Source organism: Verticillium dahliae, genomic scaffold (genome assembly GCF_000150675.1).
Source record: "Verticillium dahliae VdLs.17 supercont1.9 genomic scaffold, whole genome shotgun sequence".
In the NCBI taxonomy this organism is placed as follows: domain Eukaryota; kingdom Fungi; phylum Ascomycota; class Sordariomycetes; order Glomerellales; family Plectosphaerellaceae; genus Verticillium; species Verticillium dahliae.
The window spans coordinates 141000-168263 of NW_009276929.1; the positions used below are offsets into that span (position 1 = coordinate 141000).

The following is a 27264-nucleotide window of genomic DNA, read 5'->3' on the forward strand; positions in this document are numbered from 1 at the left end:
GACGACTTTGTATAGACTTTTGCGTCTCACCGCGCTGAATTGATGATATCCCCCAAGGTCGAGATGCTGGTGAATACCAGCCATGATTCGGACACTCGTGAGGTAATTCCGTGATATGGCGGTTATGGGAACAACCCGTACAGAGTGTGCATGTCAAGTCAGCTCTGTTTCACTACCTCACAGAGGATATCCTGGAATATATATATCGGCTCCATGCGTCGGCAATTGTCAATTTACTTTTCAATCTCCACTTCATATTCCAACGACAAAGAAAAAACAATCTACACAAGCACTTGATCAAACCTCAAACATCCAGATATATAACCACATCAACCATGTCAGGCTTTCATTACGAATTCGATGGCTACTCAGAGCCAAGCACTGATACTGACACTGGCAGTTCTCAACCTTTCAACCCCTACATGTCATACAGGCAGCGCCCCATGCTAACTTATTACCCTCATACCAGCGGCAGTATGAGCTCAGGATACCCCACCTCGTCCTCGTCCAACATGGACTATCTGGACCTCGCACGCTCGTCATCCTCCTCGTACGGCCCCGGAAGTACAAGCTCTAGCATGGGGTACATGTCCGGCTCTGGGTATGGGAGCTACGGCTCCGGATACGGATCAAGCCTGGGGTACGGGTCGGGCTCGGACTACGGTAGCTATGGCTCCGGATATGGATCCAGCCTCGGCTACGGCAGCAGCGGCTCTGGGTATGGGAGCTACGGCTCCGGATCCAGCCTTGGCAACGGCAGCAGCGGCTCTGGGTACGGAGGCTACAGCTCTGGATACGGCACCTACGGTTCTGGCTATGGATCAAGCTCAGATTACGGCAGCTACGGTTCCGGATACGGATCTAGTTCGGGATACGGCAGCTCATGCTCAGATTGCTGTAGTTACAGTTCCGGTTATGGTTCCAGCTCGGGATACGGCAGCTCCTGCTCGGATTGCTGTAGTCACAGCCCTGCCTATCGGTCCAGCTCAGGATATGGCGGCTCCGGCTCAAGGAACTTGACCTACTGGGGTCCGCACGGCCGGGGATTCCGGGTGAGTCCGCAAGGTGGCGCCTGGTTACGCAGCCCGTCTGCAGGATTCAACTCAACGCTTTGCCGACAGCTTTTCGGGGGGTGTCGGTAATGGCCCACACGAGAGTCTTCAGCATACACATCAAGGTAGTAGACAGAATGAGCGGCACTTAGTTCTGACAAGCAAACCATCATACTGATATGGGTCCCCTCACTTGTGCTCCCATTCGTATGCATGCAGTGAGTTGTGTAAACATTACGTGTTCTGACCTGGATCATGCACATGTGAGAAAAGAAAACGTTCCAAAAGGTTTCAAGGTTCTCGTAACGTCTCCTTAGTGCTAGGTAGCGAAAAAGCGGGCGTCGTAGTCGTAAGCAAATTGCAGATTCGGGCATCTGCTTTGCCTCCCAATTACCCTCCCAGTCCCTGCAAAGTTGAATTGCAGTCATAGCATAGTGATATCATACGTTGACAGTCCAAAAGTAGAGACGTACAATCAATGGACGTCCTACAACACTTATATTCAAGTGACGCTCAAATGCCTCAGATTTTCAAGCAGGCAGTTCATACGTCGTCAAAATAGTTGCATGGTCCGTGGTCCACTCATTCTGCTTGTGATTCGGCGACGGCTTGGGGTTACCGACAACGACGTCCTTGGAGTTCTTGACCGTCAGATTGCCAGCATGGTATATGAAGTCGATACGGTCTTGCGGCTCGGAGCGTCCCGTTGCCCCATCGTGGAAGGGGAATAAGGGTGACCAAGTGATGCCGGGCACCTTGACGGGGTCTGGGTTCGCAACGCGGAACGAGTCAACCAGGCCCGCGTCCGTGGTCTTGACAGACGTCGGCCACGGTACGTTAGCAAAGCCGCAATTCTTCTTCCTGAGAGCCTCAGTCCAGTCAAGGTGGGAAGGTGCGTTGAAGTCGCCAACGAGGAGCACAGGCACATCCCCAGCGGATGCAATCTGTCCCTTCATGGCGGCCAGAGTGTCGGTGATCTGAGGCGTACGTCCCGACTTTACCTCGCGCTCGATGACAGTCTCAACGTCCATGCCGTCGAAGCAGAAGTCATAGGGTCCGTAAGGTGTGTAGCCGAGATGCACAACCCAGAAGTTGATTTGTTGCTCATTCCCGTCGAGCGCGATGCGAACACCGCCCGAGGCGTTGATCTCCCCAAACTTCTCGGCGATGGGGTAACGGCTAATGACACCGACGCTGCGCGAGCTGGCCCAGTAGTGCCACCCCAGGGCATTTGCCAGGCGGTGAGCGTGGCGGCCGCTCTGGTCCTCCTGAAGGCCCACAATGTCGACGTTGCTCTCGAGAAGGAAGCGGACTTGTTTCTCGTGGTAGTTGTCAACCTGGGTGCCCCCGTGCCACATGTTGAAAGTCAGGACTCGAAGTGTCTTGACGAGAGAAGAACCAGCACGGCGAACGGGGATGGTGAGCTTGATTTCAGCTGAAGAATCTCCTGATGTTGCGAGCAAAGTGATGTATGTGTTGGATGCTGTGCGGCCAGGTGTGCCCGTGATGGTCCCCTCAGGAGATACCTTGGCCCAGCTGTCACTGGAGGCCTGCGAGAAAGTCAGAGCCTCGCTACCACCGGCAACGAAGCCTCCGACTCGAGCCTCATAGGCCTCGCCCCGACGAGCATTGTGAAGAGTTGCCTTGTTGACGAGAAAGGAAAGGGGCCCAGACGGAGCACGGGGCAGAACGGCCGTGATGGGCTCGGCGAGCCACTTGTAGCCGTCCCGCGCAAGAAAATAGGCGGAGTAGTTCCCCGGTTGCAGACCAGATGGAGACAGTTTGACGGTGCCCTCCGAGTCAGGAGCGTAGGCCCAGATGAGGGATTGCTCCGGTTTGACTTGGTTGATAGGGCCACCACCTGGATAGTAAAGGCCTACCCAGTTTGTAGAGTAGGCGTCGGGTGTGGTGTAGCTGAATGTCAAGGCTTCTTGACCTCCGACCACTGCAAGTGAGCCAGAAAGCTGTCTGACGCTGAGTCGGTCTGCCGAAGGGGCACTGAGGCCGAAGCTTGCAAAAGCCGCGGATAACGCGATGGGCACAACGGATCGGTGATGCATTATTCGTCTTGGGCGTTGGTTCAGTCTTCTGGAAATGGAACTGCAGCTTCATCCTCACGCAACAGCCACTTGGCTGCTCAAGGCTTTTTTAAGCATTCTTCCAGCGGGCCCCTCTGGGGACCAAGAAAAGAATCGCCATCACCGCAGAAAGACCTTGAGAGGGCTTCGCAAATGACTCGAGATAATCTTTGGCGTTTCGGCCGACCAATGTCTTTCCTTTGCCGCGACACGATGCCGCCTAGAAGTTGGCATTGCTTCATCGAGCATTGTCGATCTTTTGCTAGAGCTGCAGCAGGTTGGGGACCAAGCGGACGTGTCCCTTGGTGTTGAGGCACCACGTGGGTTGGGTGACCAACGACAACGACGCATGGGCCGGTGGGATGACCGAGCTGACCATCTCCCAGCGCATATCGAGGGGAGCCTTTACAAATCAGCCCAGACCGGTTCTAAGACGGCAACATAACGGCGGTGGTGATTTGACAGTCAGGAGGACGGTGGGCTTTTGGCGGACTGCATGGCATGGGTTGATCATTGCCTCATATTGTTCCGAGAACTGCCTGGTTGGCAGAGCCCAGTGGGCAGCGGACCAGGAAAGACCATCTTATCTGGCGTCAAGTTGAAGTCAAAGTTGGGGCCTGATGACGATAATGTTGCTTGGTGTTTTCATCCGTGCCCGTTCGCAAACCTCAGACGAGGTGTCCAGGTCGAAAGGCTGCTGTGGCTTGGTATGGCTTGACAATGGCTTGATGGCTGCGAGCAGTTTGACCGCGGCAGGTGCTGCCGTCCCCCTGTCTGCGTAACCCCGCAGCCCCCGCATCTCGTGGAAGGCAGGTACAGTACGTACCCGCCCGACCTCACCTTCAGTGCCATAAGTGGTAGGTAGGTACCAGTAGCATGCTCGTGTCAGGTCACTAAGGACAGGCACGGGAAGGAAGCACCCACCAGCCAGCCACACGCAGGGCAGGTTGGCCCCAGGTCGCAACTTCCGCTCTGTCGGGTCGGGTCTTCAACGCCTCGTGCGGCGTGCACCTGGCGCCTGTGCGCGCCTTCGGTCTTTGTCCTTGTGCCCCTTCTGATTCTCTCCGCATTTTCCATCACTGACAAAGTCCCTTTTCTATTGCTCACGACACCTCGGTCCGCCTCGGATCGTATCATGCACCCACCACGACCCGTTTCGTCCCCAAGCGATTGACTGATCCAAACTGGTCGACATCCCGCGTCATGTCATGGACCACGAATCTGGCTCGGAGCCGGCCAGGAAGAGGCTTCGGACAAGCCATGCTGTGAGCCGCATTACCCTCCCTCTGCCGCAATGAGACGACGCGCTCTGCCTCTCAATCGAGATCGGCGCTGCACATCCTCTTCAGGGTCTTACCGTCTGGAGACATCACAAAGCTAATCATGTTTCACACACACACAGTGTGATGCGTGCCGTGCCAAGAAGATAAGATGCAATGGCAACACCCCTTGCGCGTCATGCGATGGTTCGCGCCAGGAGTGTACATACGGCTCCGAAGCCAACTCGTGAGATAGATCCGAGTGGTACCCTCGCATCATGATGGATGGCTGACCTTGTGGCAGCCGAGGCAAAAGTGACCTCATCCTCGAGAGCGTCCTCCGTGTTGAGAAATTTCTCCATGAGATGAAGTCCGCTATCCCCGCCATTGTCAGTCACCCCACTTCATTTACCTTGGTCGACCGACATGGCTCATCACATGTCGCCGCGAAGACCGCGCCTTCACCCCAGGATCATCAGCAGCAACAGCACCGTCGTCGCCAGTCCATGGTGTCGCCTAACCTTCCCACCGCCGTCCCTAGAGCCGCCTCATTCTCCTCCTCACCCCGTACCGAGGTTCTCCACCATCGGACACCTCTCTCCGAGTCCCACTGGCCGCCGGCGGCGAACAACCTCGACAATGCCGTACTCGCTTCCATGCACACCTCGGCCACCGAGGCCGTCCTCCAGTGGCCGCATTTTGACGTCTTCCCCGGCCTTCGCGATGGGTACGACCCCATCTTCCGTCTCGAGCAAGCTCGTCCTCCGATCAAGTCCCGTTCATCGACGTGGTATCCTTTCGTGACGCCTCGCGAAGTTGACGAAATCCTCGAGTCCTTCGGCCAAACGGTAAACTTTTGGTACCCCACCATGTCTCAGCAACAAATGGCTGGGGTGCGCGCCCTCATAGTCAATGGCGTGCCTGAAGAGGACAGCATCGAAGTGTGCCTGGCGTTATTGACTATGGCGTTGGGTCTTGCTGGGCAGGTCACAGCGAACTTGGTCAGCGGCACGACATCTCTGACCCAGAAAGACCATGAGACACGCGCGTCGAAGAAGGCCATGGCCGACGTTTACTTCGACGGCGTGCTTAAAAGACTCCATGTCGTGCACACACACATTGGAAGCACGTCAACCCACTGCCTGTTCTACGTTGCTATGTACTTTGCATTCTTACGTCGCCCGCTTCAGGCTTGGGAGTATATCAACGCCGCTGCAGCCAAATGCCTGCTGTTGCTCTCCTACACCTCAGAGGACGACTCAACGGAAGACAGCGAGCGCATTAGACGCATATTTTGGTCCTGTTATATCCTGGAGAGGTAAGCTTGAAACAAGAGAGTACGCACGGCTACCCCATGACCGGTTTATTGACATACAGTAGCGATTATCTCGCCGAGCTTTCTGCCCTGCCGCAGTCAGGAATTTCTGCCATTGAATCGACAACGCCCCTTCCAGGCGAATACCACACCCATGCCGACGCACATCAACAGGAACTTGCTTCTCTCTACCTTTTGGCGTGTATCTCCATGCGACGGCTTCTGAATCGCGTTCACCACCTACTCTACGCTCAGACTACTGGAGCTGCTCTCGATCCCACCCGGTTCCCCGCAGTCGTCCGCGAACTCAACCACCAACTCGACGAGTGGCGCGAGGTTCTCCCCCCTGCTTTTGCGTTCACTGTTGACGAAACCCCCACCGCCACCGAAGCTGGTGCCTTTTTGAGGCAGCGGTACTCTACTTGCCGAAGCGTGATCTATCGGCCCTACTTCATGTGGATGCTGAGCGGCATGGCACCTCCAGCAGCCGTGCGCAGCCCAGGTGATGGGATCGCTGGAAAGGAGGTCATGGCAAGCTGCAAGATGTGCTTAGACGCATGCCTGCTGCACATCATGAACCTCAGGGGTTATGGACAGACCGTCTTGGTGGACACGTGGATCTGTTCACTATCGTAAGCATATTGGGCCATCATTCTGAGACTTTTTCTAACGGCGACTAGCATGGCTGGTGCGATGCTCGTCCTCCTGGCTGCCTGTCGGGTGCCAGCGCTCCGAGAGCTCATTGGCTCAGAGATTCTGTCTGCCGGCGAGCACTTGCGACAGCTTCTGGAGGGATGGCAGGAGGTGATGGGCGACCCAGCGTCGCCGAGTGTTGAGCAGAGTGTGAGAATTATTGCTGAGGCAGACCGCTTCATCCGGCAGGTGTACTTGGGGGAAGACACGACTGCAAGCACGCAGAGAGCGTGGCAAGATATTTACGGGCACCACGAAGGCTAAGACAGGGAGGAGATGATGGACCAACGCTACCGTGGAATGATCTGTACATGAATGTTTGAGTTCCGCGATTTGTGTCTAATGCTTTTATTTACAAGAAAGTCTACGGCTAGCGGCGAGCCTTCCTTTTGCTGGACTTTTTGGTTTGCTCGAACTCCTCCTTGATCTTCTCAAGCAGCCCCTCAACCGTCAGCACATCAACAGCCACACCGGCAAGGCTCTTGGCTACCATGATGGCCTTGTCAAACGCCGCCCGACTGCCAGAAGCGACTTCGAAAGCTGCCGTGTGCGGCCCGCCCGCCGGCTGGCTTCCGTCCTCGTTGGTGATGCCGAAGTAGGGGCTGATGGAAGGGAAGTCATGGCTGATATTGCCCTGGTCCGTGCTGCCTGAAGGATCACGCTTCTTGTCGATGACGGGGTCCTCCATATCGCCGCCGAGACCCTCGAACCACGCCGTGTACGACTCGGCCAGCGCGTCGTTGGACACCATGTTGGCGTAGCCATAAGGCCGCATCGTCAGGTTCATCTCGGCACCCGACGCCAGGGCGCCGGCCTCGAAGCACGCGACGACGCGCTCGGTAAAGTTGGCCAGCTGCTCGGCATCGTTGGAGCGGATCTGGTACGACGCCGTCGCGAGCGCGGGGATGACGTTTATGCGGCTGCCGCCGCTCGCGATGAAGCCGTGCACCTTGTCACTGGGCCGCATCTGCTGGCGCATGAACCCCAGCGCCGTGTTGGCGACGAGCAGCGCGTCCTGCGCGTTGACGCCCTCCCACGGGCCCGCGGCGGCGTGGGCCTCGCGGCCGTGGTACTCGACGTCGAAGCGGTCCGTCGCCGTCGTGATCATGTACGGACTGTCGTTGCCGGCCGTCGGGTGCGAGATGAGGCTGATGTCGATCTGTGCGTCGTCGAAGAGACCGGCTTCAAGCATCTTGACCTTGCCGCCGAGGGACTCCTCCGCTGGCGTGCCGAAGAGTATCACCCGGCCGGCCAGGCTTTCTGCGCGCATGATCTCCGCCGTGGCGAGGGCGCCGCCGACCGAGGCTGTCGCGATGAGGTTGTGGCCGCAGGCATGGCCGAGGCCCGGGAGGGCGTCTGGATGCTGTTAGTTTGGAATCTCGGCCGATGGCTTTTCCTCTGATATACGCACCGTACTCCGCGTTGAAAGATATGACAGGACCCCCTCCACTGCCCTCAAAGACGGCCATGAAAGCCGTGTCGAACCCGCCCAGCGACCGCGTCACGTTCCAACCGTCTTGGCTTTCCATGAAGGACGTGAGAAGGTCGTGCGCCTCCACCTCCTCGTATCCCAGCTCAGGGTTGTCATGGATCTCCTTGTTGAGCGGCCATAGGTCGTCCGCGATCGAGTCGAGGTAGTCCGAAACGGCCTTGAAGTGCACGCTGGCCGTGATGTTGCCAGGGACAGGCGCCGAGCAGTTTTGCGCCAGGGCCGGAGCCGCGAGGGCAAAGAGTAGAGCAGCAGCATAAAGTCGGGCCATGACGATAACACACCACGAGAGAATGAGTTTTTGAAAAACTCTCAACACAACTCCTCGTCGTTCAGGCTCCTCCTGGCCCTCTTATACGAATTCTCGGCCTCACATCTAACCCCCGGGATCGTCAAAGAGAGCACCATCAACAAGCCTGAACGTAACCCTCCCAAGGCGTCACGGCAGGCTGCTGGGTCTACGTTCTGCAACTGAGCAATCCTCCCCCCACAATACCGATGTCCTCCTGTCTGTCCCGCACGCAGTGGCCCCGCCCCGACAACCGATCTCACCTCCCTATTCCAGTCAAGTCCAAAACTCCCGACTCCAGACCCCCCTTCTCCGGAGCGGAGCCGGCCCCGAGACTGACACGCTCAGATGACGCCGCCGAGGCCACAGGAGCCGGTGCCGGTACCGCGTTATCAGGCCTCATCTACCCTATCACCCGCGATAACCCTTCAAACAAGTGTCACGTCTGGCCTGTTGAAGCCCGCTCGCTCACTCATGTACTGTCAAGAGAGCCGAGACAATGATAGACACCTGCAATAAATCTTGGGTGGAGACGCGGGGTATCCAACCCCTCGCATCGGAACCCCCTGCGATACGTCCATCTTGCTCCGGGTGCCGATCAGTGGACCGCGAACGAACAAGTAGGGGTCAAGATAGCGGCATGGAATACAACACAAGAACTGCGAAACCCCCTCGCGTCGGAGAAGTATCGGAGTCGACGCGGGCCAGGGGGTCAGGCACATCTCTGTCGGCATGCCTCCGCTTATCGTATGACACAAAGGCCTTGTTCATGGTCTTGCAGGGATCTGTGGCAAGAGCGATGATTTTCCTTCGTGGTACTGCAAATCCGTTTGGACATTCGAGTTTGATAGTTCCATACAATATCCAACACGCCACGGCGTACATGCATATGCATGCCATTTGTACAAGGTTTCAATTTCGAGGTTCGATCCCAGCGAGACACAGCTTCCATCTACCAGACTGCCCGTCTCAAGCAGCGACTTGCGTCACTTTTGGGACTTTCTTCACCTCACGCTTCTTCGGCTTCAGCCAAGCCTCCATACCCTCAGGCCAGTACACCCGGTTTTGTGGCCCGCCCATACCAAAGTCTTCAGCAGAGACTGGCGCACGCACCGTCTCTGGCATGTTTGTCTCTAGATCTTCCCCCTTGTCCATGTCAACGTCGTCGTCCTCCCCTTTGATCTTTCTCTTCTTCGTCGGCGTCTTCTTTTTCCCTTTACTCACAGGTTTCGGTACGGGTCGGTGGTCATCGTCTCGCATGTGCGGTATCAGGTCATTAAAGGTATCGTACCCTGGCAGCCTGAAGGCGCGCATCAGCTCGAAGACTGCCTGCTCCTTGTCCTTGGCCTCGATCATGAGATCCATGTCGTCTGCGCACGGCGGGAGTGTGCGCACCCTAGGGGAGTGTTTTCTCCTATCTCTGGGTGTCACAGCGCTAGGGCATTGCTCGCTGTAGTGCATCTTCTGGGTAATTTGTTTTCGTGTCCAGGTGGCTCGAATGCGTGGGAAGAGCTCGATGATATCTTCTGTGCCCTCGCGCACCTCTGTGGCATCAAAAAGGATGTTGTGGTGATGAAAGTCGAGCACAAGTGGGATGTTGAGCTCCTCGCATATGGGTAGAAGATCATGAACTGTCCAAGACACATCATCATTTTCCAAGACGAGACGATTCTTCACCGAAGGAGACAGCGTCGCATAATTCGTCCGGAAACGATCCAACGTTGCAGCTTTGTCGCCGTAGGTACCTCCCATGTGCAGGATCATGACGGCATCGCGATCCTGCTGTTCTGGCAGGTGCAACAACGTGAGAAGCTCATCATGGTATATGAGGTCGCGTACAGCAGCCTTTATAACCTCAGGCCGCGGCGAGCCCAATTGCGTGAACTGCCCTGGATGAGTCGTCAAGCGATGACCAAGCTCTCCGGCAACAGATCCGGCCTCAGCTAGTGCCTCCGAAGCAAATGGCGCGAGACTGTAGCCGTACTCGGCGTGACTAGCAAAGGGGAACATCTCGGAGCTGAGTCGCATGAATTTGATGCCGTATTTATCATTCCACCGGATCATTTTGACTATGTCTTGCGCGTTCGCCAACCCCAAGCGCTCAACATACTCTCGGCCGAGCCTAATGTCCTGAGGTTTGGATTCATCCGGCCTGTTCTTAGTGGGATGTTCGGGCTGAGATGGGTCTGTCAAAGGATGGCGGTGTTGGATGATAGACGCGATCCTGCAAGTACGGGAACTGAAAACAGGCGGGATTGCTTCTCGAAGATACGTGTTGAGACAGGCCTGCAGACACGGTAAGCTTTCTTGCATGGCAAAAATTGGGATTGCCACCTACATATCCAATTCGGCCCTTCCACGGGAGAGGGAGAAGGTTGCTATTCACGGGTGGTGGTCGTGCAGCGCCGCGCTCCGCCAGCTCCTCCTCAGCCTCTTGCTCCCTGTCATCGGCGTCGGCCTCGATGTCGTTGGCGGCGGCAATGGCGTCAGTATCAAGTGACGGGGCGTGCTCTATTTCATCGACGGAGGTGGCCATGCGAACGCCGTTGGCTAGGTTCTCTCGAACCACATTGCGACTTTTGCGTGCCGCTTGAGGTTTGAGAGGGCGGCGTGGGGGGACATCATCGACAAGGCCCGAATCCTGAATGGCCAAGCGCTGACGCTTGACAGAGCTTTGCAGGCGCTCCTCCATGTCACTGAGTTCCTTCATCACATCGGAGACACACTTGCGTGGTGTTGCGACCTGTCTAGCGGCATCTCTTCGTCTTGCAGGGGTGTCTTGCTCGAGAGATGGGAGCGGCGGCGCGGCGGCGCTGTTGGTTGCCTCCATGGCCTCTTCCTTGACAGGCTTGCTGTCAGCTGTGCGATGACGACCCGATCTCCTCGGAGGTTCTTGTGTGGTCGGCGAAGTCTTGCGTTGTGGTTTCCTACTGCTGTTCTCTGTACCGGGTTTTGTTGAAGCAATGGAAGTGCTGGATCTTCTACGTTTGGACGCCATGCTGGAGAAACGCCTGGGTATATGTGTGATGGGAATAATGTGGGCAGCACCACATGCGGCTCGAATCGAGAACGATGACTGGGGCTGCAAAGGGGATGGACGTTGGCCGGCTGGCAACGATCGAGCCGCAAATGACCACACCAAAAAACTATGCACTTGATTGGCCCTGCCGGAACGAATGCTCCTCATGCAGAAGGACGAGAAGGGGGAGTGGTAGGTCGGAGGAGGCAGAGCACGGCGTCGGATACAGCTGGCCAGGGGCCTGTTGACGGTGTCGCTGGATCGCTGATAGCATGTGTGGTGGGTGAGGTGACAAGCTGGGGCGGTACGACCTGGCTGTGGTTCGACTGATTGGCTTGGGCGATCGGAGCAAACCCCGTGTGCCTCCAGGCTGTGGATTACGGACGGGGGGGGGATTCAGGAGCCAGCTAGGGTGTTGGTAACCGGGGGACGCCAGGTGACCGAATGCGCGTCTAGGCACAGGTGTTTCGACAGCACGTCGATAGGCTGGGCAGTTGATCGCTGGGTCGATTGGAGGGCCTGGCCTCTTCAGACGAGCGTTACTGTCAAACAGTGTAGTCGAAAGGTCTTGACTTCTGGCGTAGCTGATGGTAGTAGCTCAGAAGCCTAGGTAGGTGGTTTACTTATCACGACGTGAGCAGACCAAGACTCGAGACTCAAGGCTCAGAAGAGGATGACGGATTGGATCAATGGAGTGTAAAACTGGTCGTGAGCTGTGTGGAAGCGCTGGTAAGCCACTTTTTGTCTGTGGCAAAAGCACGTAAAAAAAAGGCGAGAGGAAAAGAGGATACACTAGACAATTGGAATGATTCCTTGAGACGGATGATGTCGTCGTTGAACGGAGCAGATGCCACGGGGGGCGCCTGGTGGGTAAGGGTTGCACCTGACGGGGACATCATGACGAGGTGGAGCTGGCATGTACGATCGGGATCGAGACCACTGGAGCTCCTACCGGTCTGGGTACCTTGCCTGCCCGGGGGAGGCAGATACGAGGCAAAGTTGATTTCATTGGAATGTGAGGTTGAGCTGAAATCAGATTAAACTAGGGGGTGGCAGGGGCAGTGCGCCGGTAGGATTGGACCTGGCAGGAGAGGGAAACGGGAAACAGCAAGGGCGAAAGAATGACGTCGTCGTTATGCCCGGAGCAGCAGAGCAACAGAGCAAAGGTGCACGCTCCTTCTCTCTCTCACGTACATGTACACATAAGGTAGGTACCTAGGTACAAACACACATACGCCGGTGGCCGAAACGTCATACCCTACCTAGGTATGCATAATGCACCTGTACTGACATGGCAATTCCAATAAGGTAAGGGAGGCCATTGACATCCCATCAACGTCAGGCCTTTCGTCCTGTTGAGGATGTCGCCTACCATCCAATCTACACTTCTTGGGGAACATGATCTCACTGCTCACCTAGTATTGGTGTACGACTACTCCCGTATCAATTTGGCTGTCACTTTGTTGATCAGAGCATAGCTAGCCAAGCCAGCAGAATTGATTTGAAGGACAATTGCCTTTGATGATAGGAATGAGACACCAACCTAGGTACCTACCTAGGTACCTACCTAGGTATCTAAGGTAGACGAGGGAAAAAAATGGGAAAGCGACAAAAAGGATGCTGATTGCATAACCAGTCTAACCAGTCTCAATCACATGGAACCTCAGAAGCAAGGTATCATCATTACCTTGCCTAAGGTAGGTACCTAAGGCAGATAGGTACCTAGGGTGTGCATCCCGCCTCCAGCAGCGGCTTGCACCTCATTCAGCAAGATGCTGCGGCAAGATAGCAGACCTTCGCTGGCCATTCCGAAGACACGCGTCTCCAAACGCGCGGCTGTCGCGTGCACCGCATTCGCATGCAGCTTGCGCAAAGTAAGGTGTACAGTGGCTCTCTCAGGCCCACCCTGCGCCAACTGTGCTGTGGATGACACGCCTTGCGAGATTTCACGCGCAAGCGACGGCGGTAAGACTCGTTCACGTTGTCGCACAGGAAAGATCTTGTTGTGACCGAACACGAATACTCGTGGGACTGATAGGGACCTAGGAACCTGGACCTGCAGCCGTCTCTTGCTCATGCAAGCGGCAACGAAGAAGCTTCATCGGCAGCTTCTACATCCAGCTTCAGTAGAGTGCCTATAGCTTTGCCGCCTGCGACTTTCGCTTCGCCGTCCGTCAAAGAGTCAAGCCGACTCACAGAGCCGCTCAGCCGTTCAATGACTTGCTGCAAACAAGAGACAGCGGCGGCGACGCTGCCCTTCGTGATTCGCGCAAAGCTCAAGATCTGCCACATTCCTCCGTAGTGAGTACAGCCGCCTACTCGCGCCCTGCTACTCCCGCGTCGCGTTCAAGCGCCGGGCCACAGCTATGCTCTTCAACGCCGGTATCCCGATATGTGTCGGAAAGCTTCGATGTCGCCGACGGAAGTTCGGCATATGCGGAGACGCTAGAAGGTGGCAGTGGCAGTAAAGGAAACGGCATTCCGTTCTATGCTGGCAAACCCGCCTTGTGCTCACAATCCATGTTTTGCCGCTCCAAAATCTGACCTGCATAGGTGACCGACGTGGTCCGGCTTTCGTAATGGATATTTGTGAACCAGAAAGATCCTCGACGAATAATCATTGCCTAGTAAGCACGCCCTCGACGAAATTCCTTGCACCAGAGGATGTCAGTTATCTTCGATCGAGAGGTGCTTTCGACCTGCCTGCCTCTCATATACAAGAAATTCTCATACGTTGCTATTTCCACCATGTGCATCCCTTCTCTCCCATCCTTGACCCTCGTCAATCATACTGGACTATGAAAGCGGCCGGGTCAGCATCCTGCTGCTTTGGAGTATATTCGTGGCTTCGGCAAGTGTAAGTCAACCATCGGAACCCCATCGGTGTACCCCAATTCTAACTCTTTCGTGAAGTTTGTTGATGATACCCTGCTCACACAAGACTTCTACACATCTCGCACGTCATTGAAACGTTCTGTGTATCAGCGAGCAAAGGTCAGAAGCTGGCATCTAGCAGACCCTTCTAAGCGCTGACAACTACAAAGGTTCTTTATGATCTAAACTACGAGCAAGATAAGATCACTCTCATCCAGTCGGTATTTTTGGTAAGATTCTGGTACACTACCTCAGACGACCGACAGGGCCCCTGGCACTGGAACGGCATCGCAATCAGTCTGTCTCACACCATCGGGCTACACAGGCTACCCAAATTGCCTTCTCAAGGCTGTGGTAATATTCAGCCATTCTGGCGGGGGCTTTGGTGGTCTATCTGCTGTCGTGAGGTCTGGTTGTCGTTGGGCCAGGGACGGCCGATGCGGATCCCTCTGGACGACATGGACACACCAGTGCCTGGATGCTTTGATGCAGAAGTATTCGTGCCGGAGGACAGCACTGATTCTTGTCTCAAGTATCTGCCAGGGGAGCTAAGCGAACTTAACACCGATTGGAAGATATTGATCAAGTTGAGTATCACCTTGGGCACTATCCTCTCTACACATTACAGGGCAAAGTCAACGAAGCCGACAAGGTCTGATGTTGAACATTGCGAGCGGGAAATTAGAGCATGCTCCTACGACTTACCTGCAACTCAACATCAAAGTCGTATGGCTGCCTCCCATCGCTATCAGTTCCGAATCTACTTGAGTGAGTGGTTTGACGAGCAAGTCTCGTCTGCTCTGAATCCCTGGCTAAGGTGATGAAGCTGATGACTGACGGCTTCTTCAGGGCAGCGATCATTGTATTGTATCGACCATTCATACTCGAGGCCCCTCGAGATGTCACGTTGGAGCACGAGGAGCCATGGAGAGCATTAGCTTGCCAAAAGACAAGGGTAGCTGCGTCAAACGCCTGCAGTGCCGTGACTTCAATGATGGCTGAGGAGCTTATCGGCCTATCACATACTATCACGTAGGGTGGCAAACTTTCTGGTTGACACTGCTCTCGCTAACCCTTCATGTCAGTGTCATAGCACTCGTTCCGCCGATGCATGTTCACCTTTTTGAATCAGCGTCTTCCAAACAACTATCAAGCCAGATGGGGAAATACAATCTATCCCTGTGTATGCTGGCCATGAGCGAGTTGCGCAAGTCGTACATCTCGGCAACTGCCGCATACAAACTATTCGAGGCGGCGAACAAAAAGATTGATGGGACAAGAAGTTCACGGAGGCCTTCTCACCAACCACAAGGTGACGCTGTCGTTGTCGACCTCGACGCGCAAGAACAGGCTTCTCCTTCACCACAGGAGAGCTGGCCCGAGGGCTACTCTGCCTTGTCAGCCAACGTCATCTCAGACGCGTGGATGTGGCCCAATATACTTGGTGCTCAGTGAGTGATCAGTCATCGTCGTTTAAAAGCCAGCCTGCCTTTTGACGCTTGTGAGATGCATACTGACAATTTGGTCATCAGAAATGAGTTCTGGCTGGACAACCAAGATCTTGTTGGGCTGTATGAGCCTGGGGACTTCACACAGGCTCTAGACGGATGGACATGAGACGCTCAATGAATTATCTCAGAGTTCTTAAAAGAACAAGGGTCGAGAAATTTTCAATTATTATCACTCATCGGATGGAGCTACCACTAGGATCCCATTTTGTTGGACCATGATCCTCTCAGGCCATACATGGCGCCTCACATCTTCGCCTTGGGGGCCTCATCAGCTTTCGACGTCCACCAGGGCCAAGAAGGCACCGTCTCCCCGTCAAAAGACTCGCCAAACTTGGGTTTCTGCTTCTTCATAAACGCTTGAATGTCTGCCAAGTTATCTTTGGATCCGAGCACGGAAATGAACAGCTTGGAGTCCAGCCTATGCGTCTCCTCCAGAGTCGCGGGCGTGTGCAATAGCATATCCCTCATCAGCTTAGTGCGGAGCAGCAGCGCTGGGCTGGTAGAACAGCGCGTATTAACGCCTCATGTGGGAGTACACCTCGAACAATCATGTATGAGTGTGAACATGGAAGCCTCAAACACGAGACAAGCAGGCTTAGACTCAGACCCCGCCCACCAACACCCAGGGGCCAACCGTGTAAATACCATGTAAAAGTCTTACATCGTACCATCTGTGACATCGGCATCCCCATCACGTCCCTCGAGGCGAGGATGCTGGCTGCCCCACTAATTGTTGAGGTCGATGGAGAACGAAACTGCACGTCTACCACGACTGGTGAGATGTACTTGGACTGAATTGGACAAGAAACAGGAAATGCTGCTTCTATGAACCATCTCTTTCTGCCCGCTCGTGGGTGTCCGTGCTTGCTAGTTTGTTGTGATGGTGGGAGAAATCGTTCCTTGCTGAGGCTGTCGGGGGCCCTCAACCCCAGCCGGATACACGAATGTCAGGATCGTCATCAGACACCACACTCATCGAACCTCAGGCTCATAATGCATTGTGATTCAATGTTCGCGCCCGTCGCTTCCAGGATGAAAGGGCTATCCAGGCGAGAAGCCAGGAACGACGAACTCTGCCGGCAAGGTTGAGCAGAATGGATCGCCTGGTGTAAGACACACGGCCATTCTGCTGGGACTTTCCGCTCAACTTGAAATTTTAGCAACGCCAGATGTAGCTATGATCCGACACGTCCGCTGCTTCAAGAGGAGTTCTGGTGGTCAAGACGCGGAGATAGATTGCGGGTTGCGATTTCCGACCTCAACATCCCCATCTGCCGGACTTAAGCCCGGGGAACTAACGCCGTGCTTGCGGTTGAGATGCTGTACAAAAGGCTGAGCCAAGCCACAAGCAAAAGGTGTTTGTGATGCATATCAAAGCATTTCAAAGTCGATCTACAACAATGAGTACTCAGCAGAAAATTATTCTCATCACGGGCGCCAACACGGGCCTCGGGCTCGAGCTTGTGAGGAACCTCCTCCAGACCGGGACGCCGTACTCCATCATCATCGGCAGCCGCAGTCTCGATAATGCGACCAAAGCCATCACACAATTGACCTCTGAGTTTCCGAGCATGTCTAGCACGCTGCACTCCGTTCAGATCGATGTTGTGGATGACGCTTCAATCGAGAAGGCGGCTGCATGGGTGCAGGACAAGTTTGGCAAGCTTGACACCCTCGTGAACAACGCCGGTGAGTGAAGGATGAGGGCCTAACCCGCCAGAGGTCTAAGTACTAACTTGAAGCAGGCACCCAGTTGGACCAGCAGATCTCTCTCGGAAAGCTGTCCGTCAGAGAAGCCTGGAATAAGACGTGGGACGTGAACACGACAGGTGCACACATCGTGACGATGACCTTTGTCCCCCTTCTCCTGTTCTCTGATGACCCCCGGATCATCTTCATCGCGAGCGGCACCTCGACCCTGACGGGATCGGAGAATCTCGCCATGCCCTTCAACCAGCCGCCGGCCAAGGGGTGGCCCAAGGCGACGAACTTGATGTTCGACCTTCCAGCGTACCGGTGCAGCAAGACGGGGATGAATATGCTCATGCGGTACGCCAAATACTCATGATACCTCATTAGAGACACGCATACTGACACAGCGGCAGCGAATGGCACAGGACCTTGGGTAGCGACGGGGTTAAAGTCTGGTGCGTCTCGCCTGGGTTTCTCGCGACAGGTCTTGGAGGTTATTCGGACAGTAAGAAGGGGCATGGGGCGCTCGATCCTTCGGTCGGCGCGACACTCATCAGGAAAGTCGTAGAGGGCGAGAAGGATGGCGATGCGGGTAAGATCATTTCGCTTCAGGGAATTCAGCCCTGGTAGAGATGTAGTCTGGCTATGAGAATCAAGACTTTGGGCTCTGTGTTTAGCAGGGCCAACAACATTCACAATCTCTTGTATGACTGATGTCCGAGGTATCATATCGGTACCGTCTGAAGCTTAGGTGCTCATAATTTTCCGACTAGCCCGCATTTTCCTTTTGTTGTGGTTTTGGCTTAAGACTTGCTCTTGCTTGTGAGCTTGTTACTTTTCTTTGCAAATAAATATTCATAACATTGCAAAATTCGTTGTCGTGAAACGTTGATACTGTACAAAACACTGTGAGCCCTCCAGTTACGCAGACCAAGTTGAAGAATGCTGGTCAACGCCCGTACATTGCGTTCTCAATTGAGAGTTGTATTCAGCGGACAATCTTCGTCGGACTCCGAAGCACATTCAGAGACAGGATACGTGTGACACAACCCAATAGGTATGATAAGTCCACCAGTGATTAGACAGTCGATGAAAGCGGGTGGATCTGATGTGATCACGCAGCTCTGAAGTCCATTCCTCAAGGGATCAAATCCTCGGATGCCACGGGGTTTGTGCAATTCGCTTGCTCGCGGCTTTACGCCTGCAGGTTCCCGCCATGTGGTACGCCCGCGTTCGAGGGCCGCTGCACCGCCCGCGCCATCGCTTCAGGCTGCATCCAGAAGGGTGTCCGGCACAGCGGGCAGTTGAAGCCATCTTGGAGAAACCACGACGTGAGGCAGCGGGCGTGGAAGCTATGCCGGCATCCACGCAAGACCAGAATTTCGCTTTCAAGCGATCTCTCGCGAATTTTTGCGTTGAGACCACAAAATGTGAACGAAGGCCAACGACTTTGATTGTTGTCGTTTGTGAGGAGGCTTGGGCCATGGTCGGGCTGAAGGAGCGGGCCTTGTCGCGCACCGCCCTCCTTGGCTGACCCCGTGTCATCGGGCATCGCACTCAATACTGGCCGTGAATCACGGCCCTCGGCCTCGGTGTAATTACCCCTGGTCATCCGTATCGGACTAAGAGGCGAAGGAGGCGCGGCAGTAATATCGTCGTCCTCACACCTTCGCCCCAGGCGACTTCCCTCAGTAGACCCAGCTTGCGACCAGGTCACGGTGTGTTCAGCCGATGCTGTTGCCCGCATGATCGTCTGCACTCGTGTTTGACTTAGGGATGTTGCCAATCCTGTAGCTGTAGGTACGGAGTGCGTCTTGGCTGCAATGCTAGTTGAGTCATGAGCTTTTCCTGAGTATTTGTCTTCCGGGACTGTCTCAGGTGCTGCATCACCCTTGCTTCCAACCCCCGAACATTGTACTGTAAATTTTGCCCGCCATCCAGTCTTCCGCTTGACCGAGGCTGGCAATCTTGTTAGATGCGGCGAACTGGGCGAACCCCTCCCATCAACATTGGTGTCAGAGGATGAGAGCGACCCGAGGCAAATGGGACTGCCAGATCTCAATTAGCAACGTGTCATTTCCAGGCGGAACAAGCAGCTCAAGCATATCAAAATCAATGTGATCCTTTCAGCCCAATCAAGGTTTAGATTTGAGAACATCGCGTTAGGATGCTAGCAAGCTTCGGAAAGGCACAAATATCGCACATCGGGCGGACTTTCGTAGACTCCACTTGCCACTCACTTGAAGGCATCACCTGTCTGATCTTCAGCGCCTTGGCACGCCTTTTGCCGCCTCGGGAATTCACCTGATATCAGAGTCGTTTCCCATCTGTTGTTGGTTCCTCGAGAGAATTCAAAAAGTGTGAGAAATTGTGGTCCGTCGCCCCCTCCAACTTACCCCAATCGAGCAGGTCATTTGGTCAGCTTGACCAACCCGCCAAGTAGACGATGCGAGACCAAACCAGCCGGCCGGAGGGAAGACCGCTGGCGTTGTTTCGTTTGCCGCATGGTCTGCCGATATCCTCGCAAATGGCCGCGGCGAAAAAAAAAAGCAGAAGGCTTGACAGAACGAAACGCAGGGACTGACCAAGAAGAATTGGCTCCCTGAGGTGTTCTCGATTCGACGAGGACGCCGTCTGCTCCGACGCCGACTCCGACACCGACACCGATGCCACTGGCGGTGGTGGTGCTCCTGTCCCCCAGCGTCCCCCACCCGCTTCCCGCCAACCTCTCGGCGCCCAGGCTGTTACTGCAGCCTCCCACGGCCGTGAGCTGGTTGCGCGCATTGGCGAGTTGTCGGAGCCCCGGATGAGACTTGCGATGCCGGCGTATTTTCGCGAAAATCACGCAACTCCTACAACATCCGACACATCAGTCAGCTTGGCGCCTTTCGGCTGCTGCGATTCCCTTCAAATCCATGCCAGGTGTTTGAGGGGGACGAGAGTCAGGGTTGTAGCGGAAGAAACGGTCACGAGACCTGTCGGTACTGCTACGCCCACAATCGCCAGGGATCTTGTAGTTTGACAACTGTGGGGTTCCTCGCCGTCTGGTGCGAGGGTCATACACAGACTTGTGCGAGGGTCATGGCAAGACGGAGAGGCAGCAGAACAAGCCAATTCAATCAAGAACAGTGACATACAGCGGGCCACAGGTCACGATGACTGCGACGAGTGCGAGAAGCACGACGCCAGTGCGGTCCATCTGTGGATTGGTTGTTCAGGTGTTGGTCGGGGCATGCGATCGGTATGTCCGTGAGGCGCGCATCGGCCTTGGAAAGTCGAACGCGCCTTAACTGCGCCGATCTGTGCTCCTGGCCTGATTTTCGCCTCTTCTGCGGGCGGTGTCCAGCTCGTGGACTGCGCCAGTGACGCGATTCGTTCTTGATAGTGATCGTCGAGGAGCCTGTGATGAGGAGTATGGATCGGCGGCGGTCGGCTCGTTATCGTCAGCGTTTTGTCGTGGATCGTGGTCGGGATCGAGAACCGCATTCATGGCGGCCTCGCTCTCTGAATTACTGTGCTGAGGTGAATCTGACGACTAGGTCGGTATCTACAATCGATTCGTGTTTTGGGAGAGACTGTACAGGTAAGCAATTGGCAGATGCTACCATCAAATTCGAGTGACTCTGAGGCTTTCGCGGCACCGGACGAGCAGCAATTATGCATACGCGTCGTGGAACCTGATGCAGCGTTTTGCCCGTCGTGAGGATGCCCGCCTACATGAGTCGGCGGAGGAACCTCACGACACAGGCACTGTGCCCTTTCCTGCTGGGCGCGTTTGTGTACTTGTATCGACAAGCTGTAGCCGTGGTTGCGCGTGCTCGAGTCGACGATACGATGATCACTCTTCTTGAAGTCCAGAGGTCAGGCGGCCGGTAGCTTGTGAATGAAGCTGCGATGCCGGCCTCGAGATTATTTCCTGGACGGAGGGGAGGAGATGGGTAGTCATGTTCCCCCCATCCCACCCCATGTGTCGCGTGGTTCATCACACCACCCTCCTCACACACAGACAGCCCTCCTTGTTCATGGCCTTTAGGGTTAAAGTTTGTCGTCTCGAACCCTCAATTGACCAGGCGGGCGCATCGTATTGCTCATGCCGCTTGGCTTGCCAATGTGTGTATACCAAGCTTCAACAATGTGCCACGGCGTACCTCATCCCCCCTCCCATGCGCAGCGCCATGACGCCTATCGCAAGCCCCCCACAACCCTGTCGAAGCTTTTCCACCTCTTTCCATTCATCCTGGTGGCCGAGCCAAGACTCTTGGCCGTGATGTCCTGGTTGGAGGTGAGCGTCCAGGTGTGGGTTAGAGTAGCACAACCTCAGCTCAGCAGTATGAAGCAGGGATGGCGTCTGAATCTGTGACGTCGTTGGTCGACCCACAGGTAGCATTTCCAAGAGAAGCGTGCAGAAAAACATCCCCTCCCTCAACTCTGTAGCGTCTACAGACTATCTCCCGGGGGCGTTGGCCAGCCAGAGTTGGAGGGGCAGCGTCTTTGGAGGGAATGATCTTGGCGATTCTTGGCGGACTTGGCATCGTCTGAGGGGGTCAGGAAGATCCCGAGGGTGAAGGGGGTTCTGGAAGGGGGTCTCCTCTTCCCGGTTCGGGACGCCAGGGGTCTATGACGGGGGTGCATCAAGTTCGAGTGCCAAGTAAACCATCACGACAAGAAACCCCAAGAAATCCCAAGACAACGCCGAGCCCGACGGTAGCCCTTGGCGACACTTTTACCCCTGTTGGCCTCTCCGCTTTGCATTTTGCTTGATTGCTGACCTACTTGAAGTCCGACCGTAGCTGCAGGGTTCCCGTGCGCTTTTTTTTTTTCTCTTCCCTCGCTGATATGGTACGTTCTGTCCGTCATTGCGTGATGCTTGGGGACCACGGTCCTCTCAATCGGCATGGAGGGTTCCTCCGGGGGTGCAATGCCCCTCTCGTTCATATTTGCAGTTTGGCTTGGGAGGGGGTGTCACCTTGCTCTCGTTGTGTAGTGGCGGAAGCCGGGAGCCTTACGCCAGATTGGGTAATCCGTCGCCTGACCCGGCCCTGCTCGGCAGTGAGACCAGTCTGTGGCTTGTTGATCTATTGGTCATTAGACCTGTGCCTAACCCCGCGAGTCTGGGGACACCTGGAACTCAGCTCGGGTCCTCGTGCACATTAATGAATTACCTTTATTTTGCTTAGCCATCCTTGATTGCGACCATTCGTGTGTACATGTAGGTGCCAGCCTTGCCAGCCTAAAGTAGGCAGGTCCTCTGAACTGCGGGCAGACAAACGCCCAGCGAGGTTGCATGGCGGGGTCAGGAAACGAATCAACAGCGCATCGGTCTAGAATCGCTTTCAATCCGTTGTGCAAGATGATGCCTTGCACGACAGACGGACGTCTGCTGACCGTGACAACCTGCCGAGACCCGTCATGAGGTGTCCGATGTAGCTGTCTGGGCTCCTGCGCGCCCATAAAAGTATGGCGAATTTCCGAAGGCATTATTCGAAGCACTGAAAGGATACATGGTGAGCTTGACTTGGCCGAGGGATGAAACTGAAGCCGTCGTGCTGGGCATTGAGCCCGCTGGTAGGAATACTGGGGCACAATGCTTGGAAATGTGACGGCGGTGAAGAGAGATCCCCATTTTTGACAAAGGCTCAAATATCGTTTGTCCGTCTAACTTTGACGAGAGCCGAAATTTGCCGATGATGTTTCGTGCCTCGCGCGTGTGCCGTTTCTGGCCAATAAACCATGTCTAACGATGTATCGCGGTTGGAGTCGTCGCGGATGAGGTAGGTCAGGAAATAGACATGTGGGGATTGTGTTTCAGACGCTCGATACATGGCTCACATCGCTTCGTTTGCCAAAAAAAAATCACTTTCATTTGACAAACCGCCGGGCCCGACCTTCCTGGACGGGTTATCGACAGTAATGAGGAGGGGGTACAATATGCTGTGGTCGGCTCATCTGGATGTGACTGTGCCGTAGGAGGCGTGAAAAAGACTTCACTCAGGCTGCACCATGGATCAGCCCCTCCGTAATAAGGGACAGCATGTGTCGCCAGTTGTACCCCGCACCGAAGCCCAAATGGCTGTTTCCCTTGATCGCCGCAGGCCAGTGATATGTCCCTAATGGGGCAGATCGCGACGTGTTAGACCATGATGCAGCGACCATCCCGCGGGGTGGTGCATCCGTCAAAGCCATCGCATTTCTGCCCCCGATGACTACGACATGGGCTGCGGATGGTGTGCCGTTGACTGAAGAAAACCCTTGTATGTGCTCGTGAGGTAAAACACACAGCCGGAAAGGTTTACGAGGCGCATCAGGTGCTTCAAAAGGCGGTCGCGTTAAGGTTATCTGACCGATTGCCCATCGAATTGAGTTGCCGACACGCTAAGAAGTCTGGAACGAAAATGGCAGAGGTTGATCTGACGGGTTCCTCAAGTACGTACCCAACCTTCCATGCTTCCATGGAACATTCGGTGAAGGGGGCGGGGGAGCCTGGCTGCTCGCTGGGTCTCTTCCCAGGACCCTCGATTGGACGGACGATTGGGTCAACCCAGGTATTATGCCCCGGTCATGCGGCATCATGACGAAGCTTTCGGCCGTGGAGACTGAGGGCCGCCCGAGTCACCCGTGAGGAGGCATTAGGTTGAGGCCAGCAATTCATGTAGTTGCCACCCATGTTCCCGGATGACGACACCTGAGCAGCATGTCTTGCAGGTTGAGGCTCGGCCGGTGGCTGGCAAGGTGTCGGAGAGTCATTGAGGTGCTGGTTCAAGATCGTATCAAGCCGAATTCGCCTTCATGTCCATGCCAAGAGGACACGGCAATACCGCGATGGGATCGATGGGTGGAGGATGATGTTGCAGACCACGGGCTTGGGTTGATTGGCGTAACTTTTGGGTCGCTGCCCGTCTATCAGTATTCACCCCCCCCTTCATGTCATCTGGTTTGCTGGGCCTCAAATGGTTGTTTTGCCAGACCGTCCACACAAGCCGAAGACCCGGATCCTGTGGTACAGGATGTGCATGTTGGACCAATCTTGGAAGACTGTCTCTGATGTCGTTTTCACTTCCATCAACTCTGGGCAGGTACGCTCAAACCGAGATTTACCACCTGCTCCCTTTACATAATGGCTACAATGGCTTGTCGCGGGGTCGTAGGCACGACCCGCCCATCGAATCACCAAAAATGGAGCCATGGCCATTTTGGGGGGTTCTTCAGGGTCAGGAGGGGGACGTTCTACTGCCACTCATTGCAGCACGTGCTCTATTGCTCCTTCTCAGAGCTGTGCCAAGTATTCCTTCGATTCATGACCAGCACTCGACCTTCCGGTCTCGCCGTTAGTAACCTGCGTGACTACCTTACACATCACTTTTACCTGTACATGCCCCCCCCCCCCCCACTTTAGCAGCGTAGCGACAGGCCCGAGGTGAGCAAGATGACTCTGTGAGCGTATCTCATCAACATAGCGTCTTGGCGTGAGCATTCAACCCAGCGTACCCAGCCAATACACCTAACGGCTCTTGCTGATTGGGCTCTCTGACTGGCTGCGTTCTTCAGCTAACCCCGCCTGCCTCGTGTAGTAGTGTTGGTGGTAGCGCCGCGCTTCATGATGTCGCTGACACGCACCCTGCAAAGGTTATCTCTTGGCGCCGTCCGGCCGGCTCGCGCTACGCCCGACCCATCGTAGCGATAGGAAACCCAGGTCAAGCCCCAACACAACCCGGCAGCCAGAGCCAGAAGCAGCGAGGATCGATGCGATGCGGGTTGCAGATGAAGTTAACCCCCTTTCGATCGACCCATCGAACCCCAGGTCCTTTTTGGCCATCGTCTTTGGCAGCCCATCACGCCTGGTGGCTACTTCGAGGACCACAAGTCGACTTCTTCCTGTCCTCTTCCTAGTACCTACGGAAAGGGAGGACTGGTACGTGTGCAATTATTATTATCCCGCTGGATTCGCCTATCTGGGCCCCGCATCATAGCATGCGAGCTCTATATGGCACAGCATCTTGCCTATATTCCCAAGAGTTATGGTAGTGCGATCTCAAGGGAGTGTTTCCACTGACGACAGCCATTATCTGAGAGACCCCGCAGGCAGGCCAACCATCCACAAGCCTTCCGCGAACCAGTTAGGAACCCTGCCTCCGCAATCACGCAACGCCTTGGATTACGACGCTTGTGTCAAGGTGCAGATGCAGAGATGGGGAAAAGTGGAACGCGGCTGCCGACTCAATGTTGGTTGTGCGTGCCAAACTCGCCAAATCTCTCCACGGCTCCATGTCTTCCCACCCTTCCTGTTTGCACTGCCTCAATTTCCAGGTCCCACTGCCGAGAATCCAGACCGGTTCGGAAGCTTTGAGGCGGCAACCCAGCACAGGACACCATGACCGCGGCGGCGGCGGCGGCGGCGGCGGCAGCGGCAGTGGCAGCGGCAGCACCCAGGCAGGACGGGCCCCGTTATCAAGTTGGTGGATGAATTATTCGACAGGCCTCATTCTCGCCTTTCCGACCAACCAATCGCTCGACAGGGATGGCCACGCTCCCACGTCCTCGGCGCTAGTGGCATGCGCGCTGAGGCAGAAACACTCCAGGCCGACACCGAGGACGACCGGAGGAGAGGAGCGGCCCCACCAGAGCGGAGCATCGCCCGGGATGAAAATGACACGAAGAAAGAAGGAAGTGAAGCCGGCGGAGCAGGAGCGGGGAGGGGAGGAGAGGAGAGGCAACAGAAACGCATCGACTTTGACCTGCTTGCCTAGTTGTGGCCTTGCAGACTCGGGTTAGGGGGGAAAAAATTCATATGCAACAACTCGCTCTCGTGATGGTCATGATTGGGGGTGCGGAGATCGCGGGGTCGCAGAACGAAGACTTTTTTTTATCTTCATTTTTCGTTGTGCGCTGGGCAGCCATTAGGCATGCAAGTATGGTGACTACTGCATCCCTGGAAGCGACGGGATGTTGTTGTGCTGCATCCCAGTGTTGTTCATTCGGAAATGGAGAATGTGAGGAATGGGGCCGAAAATTTGGGGGTTCATAACCGGAGTCGCTTGCATTTGTTTGGGGTTGCATCTGGGTAGGACCTCGCATTTAGGGGATCAAATGAACCCCCTCCCGCCCTTTGAAACCGCGTGGGAGGAGAAAGCCCGATGAGACATGCAGTGAGCGGAAACACGACATTCGGCGTCGGCCAGAACGTGTGGCCGAAGGGCAGGCGTGGCGTTCAGGACCCTCGAGAACTTGATTGATCCGAGGACGAATGCGAAGGGGTGGTACAAGTACTCAAGAAGTGAGAACTGTTCCAGGTATTCGTAGTGATGAGTTGGCGGAACGGCGGCAGGAAAGGAGAGTGTGATACGAGGGGAACCGAAGAACCCGGGCGGAATCGCGGCGGGATGCCATCTGTCTGTGCTTTCTCCTCCATCCTTTCCGCCTTGCGACCTCGCCCGAAGTTCTGGCGGTCAGCCTTGCCTCGCTTGCATCTCGTCTCTCTAGGATCTGAAAGAATCCACCCGTGGCTTGTTTGCCTGCGTGCCCTCTGACCCAGCTTTGGGGACCTTGCCCCTGACTTACTGCCGACTTTGAGGGTCTTCCAAGACAGCGAAAACCTGCTAGCAGCCGCAAGGCCGTTGCTAAAAGACTGGCGACGTGTACCTAGGCAGACTGCGTACTGTTGGATGGACATTGGCCATGGGCCGTGTATGGCAGGGGCCGTGTATGGCAGGGCCGTGTATGGCAGGCGCTGGTTTGGGCGGCGGCGCACTCTCAGCACGTCTTGTTCTTCTGTTCCTTCTCTTGCTTGTCCACCACCCACACCCGGAGCGGGCGAGGAGACGTCCAAGATCGGATGTGGGGCTGCAGGCGGCCACCCCCCACCATGGCGCGCCGAAGAACCAGTGACAGGCTCCGCAGCAGAGCCGCCAAGGCTGACGTCGTGTTTGGTTTCTGTGACCGTCCAGTCCGTGCTCATCTGCAGCCCCCCATCCCGGTCGTCGACTCATTGAGCCCCCC

At 55.5% G+C, this 27264-nt stretch overlaps 9 protein-coding genes across 9 annotated transcripts; 5 read left to right on the forward strand and 4 right to left on the reverse strand.

Annotated features, from left to right (window-relative positions):
- Window positions 1–512: 512 nt before the first annotated feature.
- On the forward strand, window positions 513–1142 carry VDAG_05005 (uncharacterized protein; the record flags this gene model as incomplete). Its single annotated transcript, XM_009654741.1, has 2 exons — window positions 513–1052; window positions 1122–1142. 2 exons carry the CDS (start codon window positions 513–515, stop codon window positions 1140–1142), a joined length of 561 nt encoding a protein of 186 aa, XP_009653036.1.
- Window positions 1143–1582: 440 nt separating this feature from the next.
- VDAG_05006 (endonuclease/exonuclease/phosphatase family) lies at window positions 1583–3112 on the reverse strand (the record flags this gene model as incomplete). The annotated part of the gene is made up of 1 exon (XM_009654742.1): window positions 1583–3112. The coding sequence occupies one exon, from the start codon at window positions 3110–3112 to the stop codon at window positions 1583–1585; it is 1530 nt and encodes a 509-aa protein (XP_009653037.1).
- A 1226-nt stretch (window positions 3113–4338) lies between these two features.
- VDAG_05007 (C6 zinc finger domain-containing protein) lies at window positions 4339–6661 on the forward strand (the record flags this gene model as incomplete). Its single annotated transcript, XM_009654743.1, has 4 exons — window positions 4339–4395; window positions 4755–5707; window positions 5770–6336; window positions 6385–6661. 4 exons carry the CDS (start codon window positions 4339–4341, stop codon window positions 6659–6661), a joined length of 1854 nt encoding a protein of 617 aa, XP_009653038.1.
- Window positions 6662–6767: 106 nt separating this feature from the next.
- Window positions 6768–8157, reverse strand: VDAG_05008 (aminobenzoyl-glutamate utilization protein B; the record flags this gene model as incomplete). Its single annotated transcript, XM_009654744.1, has 2 exons — window positions 6768–7753; window positions 7809–8157. 2 exons carry the CDS (start codon window positions 8155–8157, stop codon window positions 6768–6770), a joined length of 1335 nt encoding a protein of 444 aa, XP_009653039.1.
- A 987-nt stretch (window positions 8158–9144) lies between these two features.
- Window positions 9145–11173, reverse strand: VDAG_05009 (UV-damage endonuclease; the record flags this gene model as incomplete). The annotated part of the gene is made up of 2 exons (XM_009654745.1): window positions 9145–10461; window positions 10514–11173. 2 exons carry the CDS (start codon window positions 11171–11173, stop codon window positions 9145–9147), a joined length of 1977 nt encoding a protein of 658 aa, XP_009653040.1.
- Window positions 11174–14756: 3583 nt separating this feature from the next.
- VDAG_05010 (uncharacterized protein) lies at window positions 14757–15685 on the forward strand (the record flags this gene model as incomplete). Its single annotated transcript, XM_009654746.1, has 4 exons — window positions 14757–14836; window positions 14918–15100; window positions 15154–15519; window positions 15601–15685. 4 exons carry the CDS (start codon window positions 14757–14759, stop codon window positions 15683–15685), a joined length of 714 nt encoding a protein of 237 aa, XP_009653041.1.
- A 1294-nt stretch (window positions 15686–16979) lies between these two features.
- VDAG_05011 (uncharacterized protein) lies at window positions 16980–17901 on the forward strand (the record flags this gene model as incomplete). Its single annotated transcript, XM_009654747.1, has 3 exons — window positions 16980–17268; window positions 17325–17628; window positions 17697–17901. The coding sequence occupies 3 exons, from the start codon at window positions 16980–16982 to the stop codon at window positions 17899–17901; spliced, it is 798 nt and encodes a 265-aa protein (XP_009653042.1).
- Window positions 17902–18466: 565 nt separating this feature from the next.
- On the reverse strand, window positions 18467–19685 carry VDAG_05012 (uncharacterized protein; the record flags this gene model as incomplete). The annotated part of the gene is made up of 3 exons (XM_009654748.1): window positions 18467–19188; window positions 19512–19575; window positions 19668–19685. 3 exons carry the CDS (start codon window positions 19683–19685, stop codon window positions 18467–18469), a joined length of 804 nt encoding a protein of 267 aa, XP_009653043.1.
- A 5954-nt stretch (window positions 19686–25639) lies between these two features.
- On the forward strand, window positions 25640–26015 carry VDAG_05013 (uncharacterized protein; the record flags this gene model as incomplete). Its single annotated transcript, XM_009654749.1, has 2 exons — window positions 25640–25720; window positions 25785–26015. 2 exons carry the CDS (start codon window positions 25640–25642, stop codon window positions 26013–26015), a joined length of 312 nt encoding a protein of 103 aa, XP_009653044.1.
- Between the last annotated feature and the right edge of the window lie 1249 nt (window positions 26016–27264).